This window comes from Solanum lycopersicum, chromosome 7 (assembly GCF_036512215.1).
Source record: "Solanum lycopersicum chromosome 7, SLM_r2.1".
NCBI lineage: Eukaryota > Viridiplantae > Streptophyta > Magnoliopsida > Solanales > Solanaceae > Solanum > Solanum lycopersicum.
In genome coordinates, this window is record NC_090806.1 from 12017023 (window position 1) to 12032192 (window position 15170).

General features: G+C 33.2%; 1 protein-coding gene across 1 annotated transcript; it reads right to left on the reverse strand.

The window, feature by feature from the left end:
• Positions 1 to 7813: 7813 nt before the first annotated feature.
• On the reverse strand, positions 7814 to 12998 carry LOC101268483 (protein YIP4b-like). The gene is made up of 3 exons (XM_004242875.5): positions 12243 to 12998; positions 8697 to 8771; positions 7814 to 8305 (listed from the first exon to the last, which is right to left on the reverse strand). Exons 1-3 carry the CDS (start codon positions 12741 to 12743, stop codon positions 8045 to 8047), a joined length of 837 nt encoding a protein of 278 aa, XP_004242923.1. The 5' UTR covers positions 12744 to 12998; the 3' UTR covers positions 7814 to 8044.
• Positions 12999 to 15170: the final 2172 nt, after the last annotated feature.

The following is a 15170-nucleotide window of genomic DNA, read 5'->3' on the forward strand; positions in this document are numbered from 1 at the left end:
ATAGTATTCAGTCACTAACAATCATCAGGAATTAAAGGCATATACTACTTTAGGTTAAATATGACATGCTATACAGAACTTCTTAAATGGAAGAAGGTATAAAATTTTAATAGCATGAGTTTGAATATTATTTTGATTATTTTGAAAGACACAAAGGGTGAGTCGTGTTGTACTTCGGTCTATTATACTGTTGGTTAAGGGTAAGATGATGGAGTCAAGCCCATCGCACCAAAAGGGTAGACATCTGGTTAAAGTCTGGATGACATAATAAAAAAAAATGACGGTAAGATGGTAGATTCAAGTTCTAGCGCACCAAGAGGATAAGACATCAATCTGAGTTTTGATGCACCATGATGATAAGGATTGGGTTCAAGTCCCTTAGAATTTGGACTGACACGCCTTGTATGGAAAAGACATTGAGTTTGAGTCAATGCGCCATAGTGATGAAATAATGATGACTAAGGTTTTGATGAAAATCCTTGAAATTCGTCATATTGAACTTGCTCCATTTATCGCCATGATATTATTGTGCCTCCATATTCAAACAAATAGCGAGTTTGAGATTGTCCTTTATGCGGATCAAATAAATATCCTGCATCTGCATAATCAATCACTTTTGTCTTGGATTCCTCGAAATAGAATAAACCCATAACTATGGTCCTTCGAGGATATTCAGTCATGTGCTCAACACCATTTCAATGGACTTTTATTGGGGAGAAACTGAATCTTGCCAATAAATTTACTGCAAAACAAATATCTGGTCAAATATTGTTAGCAAGATGCAAGAGTGCCCTGATTGCACCAAGATATGGAGTTTCATCACCAAGAAACTTCCATCCTTCTTTTGAGATCAAACTGAATCATCATTTATGTCAAGCGATCTCTTAATCATTAGGGTACTCAATGAATGTGATTTATCCAAAACATATCTGTGTATGTGCATTGATAGACAAATATTTTATTTGTTAAATTATCAATCTGTAGGTCAAGAAAAAATTATGTCTTACCAAGACCTTTTCATAATTAGAGTCATTTTTTTACCCTTTTCTTCCTTGACTATTTCAATCCATATAAGAATTCTTGAAGCTTTATTGAAAAAGTTTCTTTCAAACTCTTATATGCTTCAGACACTTCGACTGTTTCAAGGATTTTCATACAACCTTCATTGTCTAGCTAGACATTACAATTATTCATTACATGCATTCAAGTTTTTCATATGTCAGATCAAAACAAACCTCATTGCATCCACCAAAGGAGAAAACATCTCCAATAATGTTAGGATTTTTGCGATAAATCTTTATGCCCCAACTCACAAACTGTATTTCATATCTTATGGTTATACTATCGCATAATAAATTATTTGTACCCCATTGACATTATATATTGATTTATGGACTACCAATTCAAAATGTCATTTTTTTAAGTGAAACAAAATATACTTGAATTATGCATTTTACTTGGCCAATCATTTATTTGTCCCTCTCTATAACATATTTGAATTCAAGATCCTCGTCATAATTTATATCATTGAGAGATACCTCATATCAAAGATACCGTTGACGGTTATTTGATATTGATTCCAACAAGACATAACTTATCGAGATCTCTTCATTTTTTATTATTTTCATATACCTGAACCTTTTCCGAGGTTTTATGAAGTGTTATGTCAATGTGATCTTTTATAGCACTTGCCTCATTATCATGACCATATTGATCATTTGCTCCTTCTTTCTTCAAGAAATTCTATATTTGGAACCGATTGGTCTATCACGCTTCCGGCGTATCATAAACTCTGTCCTTCAAGGACTTCATTTTGGAGCATTTGTAGCTAAATTATATTATAGGGTCAGTGCATTCATCTGGCAAATGATTTGCAACATTATGCAACTGAATTATCCCTTGAACTTTAAGTTCACATATTTATTTGACGAGGATCTAGATAATTCATAATTAACCTTACACATGATTTTCAGCTGTCAATCATCTCTCCCCCTAATGTTAGAAAATCTAAGATTCATTCCAAACTTTATTTGAAAATCATAACCGCACATTCAATATTTTAGATGAAAATTATATGGTTCCTGGCCCTGAACCAATTTTAATGGGGAAACCTTATTGGTTTGATGCATACATGTGTTGCTACATGATAAGGATTGGGTTCAAGTCCTTTAGAATTTGGCCTAATACTCCTTGTATGGATAAGACATTGAGTTGAGTCAATGCACCATAGTGATAAAATAATGATGACTAAGGCTTGATGAAAAGCCTTGAAATTCGTCATATTGAACTTGCTCCATTTCTTGAAAAGAATGTGGTAGCAACATAACTTTGAAATCTGATGCTGACTTGCTCCATTCTATCGTATGAATATGGTAGCAGTAAATAATTAGTCTGAAAGATGACATATGCTTAACGATATGAAAAATGGTGTGAAATAAAGGAATTATAATAGTCATCGTTGTGATAATTATAAAAGGAAGAACACTATGAGTTCTTCAAATAGTCCTTCATAATGTGAAGGCAATTTTTATTATCAAAATGGTATGAAAGGTCATTGGGCTTGCGATCTTGTCGATCCAATATTTGATAAGTTTTATAAATCCTTTATCAAAATAAAAGAATATAAAGTGGTGATGCACTTTATTTTTCAAAGTGATGTTAAGGTATGTCATGTAAATATAATGAATTTTAAAGTCATGAAAAAGTGCCTATAATGCAAATTTATAAAGTACATATAAATTTATAAGTCCATTCCTTGAAGAGAATGCGACTTGTGATGAATATCGTGAATGCTCGACCATTCTATAAGAGAATGAGTCAAGATGTGATAAAATCATTATGGGTTGGATATATGCCACAACTCACCTTTATAGAATGTTTGAAAAAAAAAGTTATATATGTCACATCTCATCTCTACGGGAATTTTGAGAGCAAATAAATTTTATTTGAAAGAATTGGCTAATGGTATTGTACGTTTAATCGTCACTACGGTATGTTTATTGTGAATTGTCGAAAGGGCAAAGAAAGAAATAGTTCTTGCCTATAAAGGTTGTGGTCATTGTTGTAAGGCAATACAAATTTGTCTTTGGTTGTGTACCTATAGTATAAAAAAATTAAAGCAAGAAACATGTCTTAATCGTAATGATCTTGACCATGACAATAATAATATAATTTCCTCCTTGACGGAAATGCTCACCATAGGGTTGGTGTCATGCAATATGTGATAGTACACAAAATTAATAGCAAGCTCTGATACGCTCAAACTTACTTCTCAAATAAGAAGTAAAGCGGTCGTGTCAAGTAAATAACCCAACTAGTGAGGTTGGGATCGTTCCCACGAGGAAAATAGTCTAGACTGAACTTCAACCTGTTATTACTATTGTTTGGTCAATGACTTCCTTGGAAAGTAAAAAACAATAAAAGGGGGGTTTCTAATTCTAAATGAATGAAAATAACTAACACAATTGAAAGAGACACTTAACAGCTTTGAATGTTGGATTTTAATCAATTAATCAAAGTAACTAGGGTTTACGTGTTCCCCACAGGTTCAGAACTTGATAATTCTAACTATAATAATTCTTTCCTAGTATCTTGCATGCAAAGTGATAAGTTATGTATTTCTAAATCCTTGGTCCGGCATCTAGAAAATCTCACTCCGCACCTTGCTCTGGCTACGTGTGTTGCTTTCCTAACCCTTATCTTTACCTCATATTAAGCATCGTATTCGATATTTGACTAAGTTATTACCTTATACCAATTAATATAAGCCTATTAGATAGTATACACTAAATCTATGTTAATAATTCTTTTCCTATTATCTACCTCCTTGGTCCGGTAAGTAGCATTAAAGCGAGTTCTAATGTTGGTCATCCGTTAAAAAGACTTCTAAGCGAAAGAATTATTAATACATGCAAGACACTATTCTAGAATTGTTATTTTAGTTAAGTTTTATCTCATTATTTGCCTATGGTTCCCACAACCCTAGTTATGGAGTTTAGTTACCCATAGTCATAATCACAATATTCAAATATATTAAATAAGAATTCATGTACTTACTTCAATGAGAAAGAGTAAAATCCAAAAGTTTGCTTCATTAATCACCAAAAGTCACTTGCAAGAATCTCAAAGTAATCAATAATCTCACAAAATCTCAAAGTAATCAATAATCTAACACTAATACAAAGGGCTCACAATAATATGATGTCAAACCTACCAGAGTCTAACCTCAAAAATGAGGTTTTTCATACTATTTATAAAAATAAAAACCTAAGTAAACAAGGACTCTATTTGCTGGAAATCTACCAAAACGCGGCAGGGTCGACGGACTGCGCGACGGATCGTCGTAGTCACGATGGACCGTCATGGACCCCGTCGTCCCATACTTGTGCAATTTCTTTTGATGCTCTGATTCATTACCCTCGACGGCATGCATGATGGACCGTCATAGGCACAACAGTACGCCGAGGGTCTTCGTTCCAAAACACTTTAACTCTTGGAATATGGGTACTGGATTACTTCTCTGAACTTCATGACGAACCTGCAGGACGGACCGTCATAGACACGATGGACCGTCACAAGCTACGTAACCCCACACTTGGTCAGACATCCCCATCTTCCTTTAGTAGCTGCACTACGCTGCCATCTACGGACCGTCACAAGCACGACAGACCGTCATAAGCTCCGTAGGTGGTCTCTTCTGCATTTTTTTGCTCAAAATCTCCGCATTCAGCTTTGGACAGATTTCCTGCAAAATAAAAAGAAACTTATATAAAAATTAGCACAAAAAGGCTTTTGGACACACTAAACTTAAGGAAAAAGTATTAATAATACCGTGAAACCACGGTATATCAAGCTCTAACGAGTTGTGTTATTACCAGAGGAATAATATTGGGGTTGTAGTAAGTCTCAAAAGAATCTTTTGAAGTTTCGGATGAAATGAAAAGAAATATTGAGACTATAAATTATGAAAAGATTTAATATCTTTAAATTAATACAACTGAAGCAGGTTATAAATATTACTCATTTTTTCCTCTTGTTTGTTGCACACAAACAAGGGCATGTGATTCAAAAGTAAACTTTAAGTGTACTAATATAAAGATCAATTGGCATGACCGGTTGACCATTCTGATTAAAATGTGATGCAAATGTAATTGAGAACTCAGGTGGCTTATATGATGAAGAAATAAAAGATTCTTCAAGAAATCTCTTGTGTTGCTTGTTCTCTTCATAAAATGATCATTGTCCAGCTAAGGTTGGAATTGTAATTCTCTAAAAATTTTGGAACATATAAAAAAATGAATATGGACCCATTCACCTGTCATGTGGAACATTTGAAACTATATGATCGATGCATCTATGCGATGCTCACATGTGTTTTCTTGTCAACTTACAAATTGGTTTTGTAAGGTTTTTTGCTCAATTATTAAATTAAGAACATTGTTCCAACTATGAAATTGTATAGATGATGCTGGTTGATTTAGCAGAAATTGTATACCTTCAATTATAGTTAAACAATGGTTATGAGAACAAAACTCCCAAACGAGATTTGGTATGAGATAAGTAACATATATCAACCACAATGTACGAAGATTGGAGACATCATCACAAGAAATTAAGTGATGTTTTAATTAGGAGAGTATAATACACGTTGCACTCTTTTTCCCTTGACCGAGGTTTTTTTTCCACTGGATTTTCTTGACAAGGTTTTTAATGAGGCAACAAATAGTGCGTATCAAAAGATATGTGTACTCTTTTTCCTTCACTAGAATTTTTTCCCACAGGGTTTTTCCTAGTAAGGTTTTAACGAGGCACAATATCTATGGACATCCAAGGGAGAGTGTTATAAATCCATTGAATGAGTAGATAGTCCATAAAGTTAGTACATGAATAACATATTCACTAGGTTTCATGAACCTTTTTGGATAAGAATGTATCTATATATTATGATACTTAATATGGTGACTTTTGGATTGATTTCTCATTCTATAAATAGGGTTGTTCATTGACTATTGTTTGATATATAGAGACTTGCATACATTTGAATAAGAAGAAAAGTGTTCTTCTTTTATCTATTTCTCTTGTCTTCTTCTCTTTATGATTTAGTCTTATGAGCTTAATTTTATAACAAAAATAATATATTTTCTTAAACTTTGCGATATTATTTTACAGATGAAAGGGACATTCCTTGTTTAAAAATACTATATCACTTCTCCAAACTCCATCATAAATAAATAGTTACATATGTTTGGAAAATACATTCCACACTATTTAATCATTATAATAAAAAAAATAGTTTAAAATAATATTCTCTTTTTTATTCTTTGAAAATAAATTAAAAAGATTTGATAATATTATCAGTAAAGTGACATTTTCTAGAATGTATTAATAATTTTAAAATATAATATAAAATGGTAGATCTATAGTTTAAAGATGAAGGACAAATTTGAATTTTCGAGCTTTAAAAATGTAGTAAGAAAGCTAGTTATTGAGGAAAGCAATGTGAAATACAATTAAGAAAGTTGATATTCCATTTTCAAGTAAATGTAGAATTTTGACAGATTATCTAATTCTTCCTCCGTCCACTGTTGAGTATTATACTTTTTATTTTTAGAGTCTAATTACAATATATTTTTTCATCATATTGATATGCAAAAAAAATTGCAATGTATAGTTTTTAAATATCTAAATTTTTTGTTTAAAATATCGAATTAATGTAATCTAATTTAACTTTAAAAATTAATCAAATTGACTTTCGAAATGCGCAACATCACCAAAAAATAGAAGGATAAAGCTAATTACAAACAATTTTATTTCGTATTTTTATTACTCCCTCCGTTTCAAAAAGGATGACCTAGTTCGACTTGGAACGAAGTTTAAGAAAAGAAAGAAGACTTTTTAAACTTGTGATTCTAAATTAAAGTTCTGTCAAATATACCAAAATGCCCTTTAATCTTGTGGTCTTAAACATATCACGTGGAAAGTTAAAATTATACTATTGCCAGAAAAGGAAATGGATCATTCTTTTTGAAATAAAGTAAAAAAGAAATAGAGACATTCATTTTAAAACGGAGGGATTATTTTATATTGTACTGTACTATTACTAACTAGTAGTATTCTGTATAAAAAGAAGTAAATTTTAGCTAATTTCATGTTCCGCTGGAGAGTGAAACTCTGTTGATGTTATGTGGGGGTCTTACCAACATGAATTGTGGTGCATTGATCGGAATGTTTTACCTTTAATCAGAGATTTCGAGTTCGAGACTTGGATATGAACCCCCCCACCCCCCCCCCCCCAAACGAACACTGCAGTGCGCAATCCAAGTTTAATCAAAGCTTCAAAGTTGACTCAAAATAATGTTATAATTAGAGGGGTGATTATATATCCTCGCCTTTTATTACAACTCTTGTTATGCTTAAGCTTGCATGATTTTTATTCATGCTAAAGTGAGTTTTTTATTTCCTTGTTTCCAAGGACTAGCCAACCTTTCTTCAAGTTAAGCTTGGAAAAGACAACGAGCAGTTAGATCAATTAACAAAAATTTGAGATACTCAACTCTTATCTAATAAATTCTCCTAAGGGATAATACAATGTTCAAAAAATGAGTGCAGAGCTTAGATACTTCACCTTTTAAAATCTTGACACGTTGCACTAACGAGTAATGCCACAAGCTAAATTGCACCCGTATAAAATCCTTCTAAATACACTATATTTGGAGGATCCAACATACATTTGTCGATAGTTTTGAAGTGTCCGAGCAACAACACAAGGCACAAGTACATGGCCATAATGCTCAGAGGCATTGACATCACGAAATTAAGAGAATAGGTCTCCTTATTGAGGCATAACATACATCAGACAGAACTAGATGCATATAACATCTTCATACAGCAGTACAAATTGTGAGATATCAGAGTAGAACTAGAATTATCAACAAAATTTCATGAGGTAATCAAAAATCTCTAACAAGTTATATCCCTACTTCAATGTTGTGTATCGGCTTCATACATCTTTCACTCATATAGTAGGCAGTAGGCACAACTAAAATCAATCAATTGCAATAATGAGAAATCCAACAGATACATACATGAGTACTACAGGATACAGGGCAAGAGCTTTCCTTCTAGGGTTAACAGCTGTACTCATGAAGGGGTATGCCGCCCAAGAGCTCCAAGCTAGTGCAACACATACTACAACTACCTTCAATATCACGTTGTCCTTTAGCATGCAAATGAAAGCACCAATATCAAGCGGGAATAGACAGTAACCCAGCAGACTGAGACTTTGGAAGAAGATTATATGACCGCCCTGCATGACAAAATTATTAATCCATCTGATGTAGAAGTAGCATTGTTTACATAAATCCTGTGACTCCATATTCTTCAGAACTGCAAAAAGGAAACGTGCTATATCCTAGATACACAAGACTAAATAGAGTTCCTTTCATCACAAGAGCTGCTGTAATGGTTTTGCTTTTCAGGACTAGTGCCTATAGACTGTATTCCTTGAATATATATGCACTAATTAGCAGTTCTTTTTTCTATCCATTCAAATCTCATATCTCTTTGCATCTTTATAATATGTCTACTTACTGCTTAAAAATCATTAAACATATCCATCATTAGGGTGTTTTTTATCTTTGGTTATTCTCGTTTTACCCTAATTCTTTTAGAGTGATAGGGTGAGAAAGTGTCATTACCAGTAACAATACATTCAGTGTCAGAATGACAGCACCGGCAGCCAGCAGAGCAAATGCAACAGCAAAAACCTCAGACTGGAAGAAGATATAAAGAAATAAGAAAGAAAAATAAACCCATTAGTCAGGAGTCCACCTGCATTAATGTGAGTCTGTGAATCATCTATACAACCATAGGCAACTACATTTATTAAAGAACTCGAAAAATAGAGCATGGGTGCATAGACTTGGTTCATGAACAAGACAATGTGTTATGGTTGGGAAAGATTCAGCCTGATCAGGTTTTAATAGTCTTCAAAATGATCAAGATTATTTATCGCATTTAATGTGTCTGCAAATAACTTAAAGTATACAACCTCTTCATGGTTTGTCCTTGGGTCCATAGGAAGTCATATAAGAGACAACTCGTAATAGAAGCAACAAAAAGGCAAAAACAACTGAAGGTTTGTTAAGACATGAAGAAGATTTGTCCACATTGGGAGGAACAAAAACTGCACAATTTTGTGTTTAGGACTCGAAGTTTTCTTTATACCTTCTTCTCTACACCTAGAAAATGTACAAACTGTTCAGCTTCTTCTATACCTTCTCTACACCAAATATCTGATTTCTCTGTTTTTATCATTTAATCAAAGCTATCCAAAGGCCACAATAATTCTTGTAACTTCTGCTCTATGAGCATCTGTTATTTGGTAGTCATCTTTTTCTACTCCAGGTACAAGTGGCTTGTCACGATACAAGGGAAGGTCGAGTTCAGTGCACAAAGTAAACTTATAACCATTTCTGATTTGTGTTATTATTACTTAACCAAGCAACTATAATCTAGACACCCTATCAAGTTAATGGGACATGTCCACAAAAAGACATCTGATTTGAAGAGGATGTCTAGTTTAAGTTGCTCAGCAGAGAAAGATTCACCCATCTTTCTGCCTGAAACCAACAATATGAGTACAGTGTGATCTATAGTGGCTAATAGAAAGCTACATAGTAGAAGTTGAAAATTATTTGGCAAAAAAGATAGTAGAAGTTGAAAATCTAGGCAATTCCAAGGGGTTTCACTTGAGCTGGACTTAGATGATGAAACAGCAGAAATCAAATTACTAAAGGTCAGGTAGAAAGTAGAGCCATCTTTAAAGAGACCAGCAATACAACAAATGAGAGTTGGTACATGAGAGGGAAACAACAAGAGTGCTCCACTTCTAGGCTAAGGATGTAATAAATAGTCTACACATCTTGCTCTCAAGACTTCGGTCTAGTGGTAAGACTGCAACTTCTTTATCCAAACTATAGATCCAAGCACACCAACACTAAATGTTCGTATTATCCCTTCTTTATTTTGGATCATAGAATCAGAAATTTTATAAGTAGTCAATCAAGGAGATGCAAAGCTGAAGGGACACATTAATCCTAAAGCCGTAAATGTCAAAGTATGCCTTTACTACTACATTTCTTATAAGTGCAAGGCAGGCTTCTAGCAGGAGGAGTGATATAAGAAGTTAAGTTATAACGTTTTAATTTGTTGTTGACAATTTTGATGGTCGATAAGCAAGTATTTCAACAATTCCTTTCAGGTTAATAACTGGTTTGTGCTTCTCCACATTCATACCATCTCTCACTCATATGCCTTAGACTCAATAATGTCAAACGACTTCCCCACAAATCTGAAATAAATAAAATTATCCATGGCCATTAAAAGACTTAAAAGAAGGAAAAGGAGAATAAGAATAGATCTCGGCGATCGAATAACACCGGAGAAGGTATCCAGAAGTCTGAGAAGGATCTTAGGGAACTACCTCATTAATCGAGCCTGAGAGCATATTAGTACCTATTTTTTTTCTAAACAGGAATCTAGGTGTTTCGAAGATATTTGTAGTTCCTTAAAAAAACGTAAGATGAATTGTATTCTTAACTTTTGTTATTGGTGTAAATTAGAGTATATAGATTATTTTATATCTGTTATAAACATCATAAGGCACTTACTAAGATGATAAAGAGCTTAGCTTTGTCTCTTGTTTATACTTTTGTTTGGATCCACTGAAGTAAACATTCATTTACGTTGCGAACATTATTCTATTTATGATTTATTTATAGTTTGTGCCAATAGCCACAGAGATATAAACTCTAGGCATGTTGGACTTCCGTGCACAAACTAAATAGAACTATTTCCATTCAACTGTGTTGTTTTCATAGTCATTTTTACACCAAGCCAACTATACCCTAGCAAGTCTATGGGACATAGCCACAAGAAAGCATCAGATTTTAAGGGGAAGGAGTAGGGCTGCCAACATGATTACAATGTGAACTGTAATAAAAATAGACAGCTAGATAGCAAAAATTTGAAAATTAGGCAATTCCAAGAGTTGTCTTTTGGGCTGGATCTAGGTGAGGAGCCGTAAAAGAAATAAAATGGTTGAGATTCATGGTAAAATGGAGAGACAATTTAGAAGTAAGCACATTAAAGAAGTGGAGATAGAAGAAAAGAGAACTGGACCGAGGAAGGACAGGCAAGAAACTACAAATATATTTGTTGGTTTTTTTGTAAAAGAAACAACAATCCCTCAAATCCCAGATCAGTTGGGCTGGCTGAATGAATCCTCTAAGGTCAATTCCGATTCATTCAGGCTCATTACATACCAATACTGTATAACAAGAAAGGGAAGAAAAATGTAGCTTATGATTCATGTCATACCATGGTATCAAAGCAAAACTCATTGATCCATGTTGGTGTGCTTCTCAATGTTGGAGCCCTATGTAATGTCATACACGTTCCGGTTGTCCATTCCTCATCTTACAGGGGAGTGTAAACTATTAAGTCCTATATTAATTGAGGGAATAGGGTGTGCTCTCCTTTTATGATCATAGGCAATCATCCCTCATAAGCTAGCTTTTGGGTTGGATTGGGTGAAGATCATATGGTATTAAAGCTAGACTCATCCTCTTTCTTGGTTTACCCAATACTGGGCCATCATGTTATGTTTTCCATGCCATAGATGTCCAATCTTAGGCTGGTGAGAGAGTGTTACTAGTGACCTATTGATAATGAAAATGGGATTGTTACCTCTTGTATGGGACAATCCTTCCCTCATGAGTTAATCTGGGGTTGTTTAGGTCCAAAGTCCATTTCATAAACAATTTATATAGGGGAGAAAAGTAATCACAGATTTCTCATTTTTCCTTCGAATAAGTTGTGCATCTGATATTGAAACAAACACCATAATCCTTTTGTTTGGTGGTATGACAAGTTATCTTTTTGACATCTGCAAATTTTGATCGAGCTGTTTGCCAATACATAAAATTCTTGATTGTTCATTTGTTCCCCCGGCACTTGTAATTTCCAAAGCATTATCCTTTCTTTTCAGCTATTACTTGATCTAATTGAGTGCCCCTTGTGGCAGTGTTACTTAGAATTATACATCAAAACTACAAAACATGCACAATCACAAAAAGAAATGCTTCTAAAACATTTTCAGAACTCAGTACCTTCTAACACAAGACGAAAGTAAATTAGACTCCACCAATAGTTTGAACAATGAAATAGTAAATGGGAGTTACCTTCTTAACAGAAGCAGACCATGACAAAGTGAGACCAAGGAAAACAATGAAGAAGAAAGGTCCCCATAGATCCCAATCACGAAGAGCTTTGCCAGGATCTTCTCTATAAGGATTAGGGAAAACCACCAGCTTCAAATTACTAACAATTCTGGACAGATCTCTTTTGACGGTATCCCAAACGGGTTCGGTAAGGGTATTGGGAGGCGATCCGAATCCGGTAGCAGCTATATTTGACTGTCCAGATGAAGGTAGGGGTGGTGGAGATGGAATGGCAGGAACAGGTGTCGGTTTGTAATTGTTGGTTGTGGTAGATGTAGGGGGAGGTGGTGGGCGTAGATTGGAAGGCATGAAAGGAGAAGATGAAACAGGAATGGCAGCACGAGGAGGAGAAGGAGGGCGTGCTGGAAGGACAGTAGAAGGATTGGAATAGATGAGGTTTTCAATTTCATCAATGTCAGATTGAGATGAGGAGTGAAGAGGTATAGTGTCTCCATGTGACATTTTTTCCGGTAGCTCTCAGATTTGCAGAGATGATCGGAGATGGAGGACAAGGCGGGGTTGAGTGGGGGGTGGGTGAGTGGGTGGGGTAACTGGTGCTAGAGGAAATGCGTATTGTAAAAGAAGAGTGTGTTATGCACTATGCTTAATCGTTTGTACTATGGATTTGGGGTAATAAAATAGCTCTCTTAACATCCAATAAAGAGTTCAATACTACAAGTTCTTTCAAATTTCTATTTCACTTAATAATTATCATATTATTATTTCTATAACTATTACTATTATATAGTATATTTATAATTAATATATTATGAATCATATAAGACTATTAACTAAATCCTTGATATCGATAAAAAAAAATTAGGAAGTTTTACAAGAATTGTAGCTACCGTGTAAGTTATTTCGTTTGTATAATTCGGAGGTTTATATAATTTTTGGATACATTTATATAATTCTTTTTTTTTGTAGAAGTTTGAAATAACAAATTACAATTATAAACATTAGAAGTGTAAACATTATACGAATTTTGAATTATACAAAAGTTATACAAATTATATTATACAAATTTTGAATAATACCAACGTGAGAATTATACAATATTAAAAAGCGGAGCCGCATAATTATAGCTAAAAGTAGATCGCGGATTGTAATTAAGGCAAACTATAACTATGTTAACTAATTAACTAGTATATATATACTTATACACCTATTTTTTCCAACTTTTTTATGTGATACAAAATCTTAAAGAATATTCTATTTAATATATACTTTTTTTTTGAGAATTAAGTATTTAATATATATTATTTTCACCCCGAATTAATAATACTTCATATTTCTTTTTCTTTTAATTTTTACCATTTTTTGTGATATAATTTTTAATTGTTATTATTATTATTCACTAAGTATGAATGCAAAAAATTTAAATGATATATAACATTTATTTTCAAGTATTGTTAATAGTAGTGTACCTCCATTAATCTCTCTAACTTCACTTCCACAATCTTATCAATTAATTTCTCTTAATAATTTGAAATTTAATCAAATCAATTATAACTTTCTGAATAGGTAATTTTCGTCTTTCTTGATTTTTGTTGTTCATCCTTGATTTTTGTTTTGTTTTTTTGTTAATGTTAATTCAAGTCTCAGTGGGCACATGTTGTTAAACATATGAAAACATTATTTGTAGAATATGCTTACCATACTTGACTGTAGCCTTGTGAGAATGAAACCCAGAAGAGATCAAAATACATTGGGAAAATAAGGATCTTGGGAATTTGATAGCCTTTGTTGAAAAGATAGATATTGACTTTGTTGGACAAAGCAAGATCGAAGAAGGATGCATCTTCACGCCTATCTATATCAAAGTTATTGATGTATATTGTTTGTTTTGTTTTTTAAACTAGTCTTTGTTAGTGGTATGAAATTTCGGATACATTAATGCTATAAAAAATTTATGTTTTGTGTAATGCATCAGGTATATATTTATCATATTGATACATAATTCTAATATTGTTGAATATTCGACTAGTGAGTTCAATGTGCAATACTTATATACTTGATACATAAATAATGCTTAATGTATATCTAACAACAAACCAACACATGTCGGCTTAATTTTGTAATCATCTTATAACATGTATTGCGTACATTAGAGTTGTCAATGATACAACCATTCACAAAATTCCAATATTAATATATATATTAATGTATCATTCATACTTGTCTTGATCAAGACAACTAATTTACATATATTAATTGTTACACTATTTATATGTATAGTATACACAATAATTATCTGATATGAACGTATTTGATCTGTTCAATTGGTAATTCATTTATTACATTTGTCATATACAATATATTATAATGATATATTTTTATACAAGTCATATCCGAGTACAAAACAATGATCACATCATAATCTGTAGATACAAAACTACAATACACGCGGGTCATTAACCACTAATGTATCATGACGTACATATTCACATCAAACGACAAAATAATACTATAACAATGATATATTAAAAAAACTATATACCAATGGTAGAGAGGGCAGAGGGAATAGTGGAGGAGGTGATTGAACGAAAGGAAATGAATAAGGAGTTAATAGAAAACATAACTTCTTCGTTGGATAAGAGACCAATGAAATAATGACACAAACATCATATGGAAAATCAATGTTTCTTCTTATATATCCATATCCCTCTTCTCTCTATGATGAAGCCCGTGAGTTCTTGATTAGTATCCATTAGTTATCATCTCTTTCGGAATCATATCGTACTATTAGTACTCCATGGCTCAAGTCATTTGGACTACTAGAGCAACTTCCATCGTAGATTCTCTGCATATTTTCATAAAAGCAAAAGACAAAGTGCACGTCATTTTTAGATTCTTGAGAGAAGTTGAGTCAAAATTCGACTTTATTCC

Bases quoted from the DNA above. Each gene is read 5' to 3' on its own strand.
- LOC101268483 (XM_004242875.5), bottom strand. From the start codon at position 12,743: ATGTCACATGGAGACACTATACCTCTTCACTCCTCATCTCAATCTGAC. The intron at 8,772-12,242 runs GTAACTCCCATT...ATCTTCTTCCAG, and splicing joins GGTCTGCTTCTGTTAAGAAG to TCTGAGGTTTTTGCTGTTGC. The intron at 8,306-8,696 runs GTAATGACACTT...TTTGTCATGCAG, and splicing joins CACTGAATGTATTGTTACTG to GGCGGTCATATAATCTTCTT.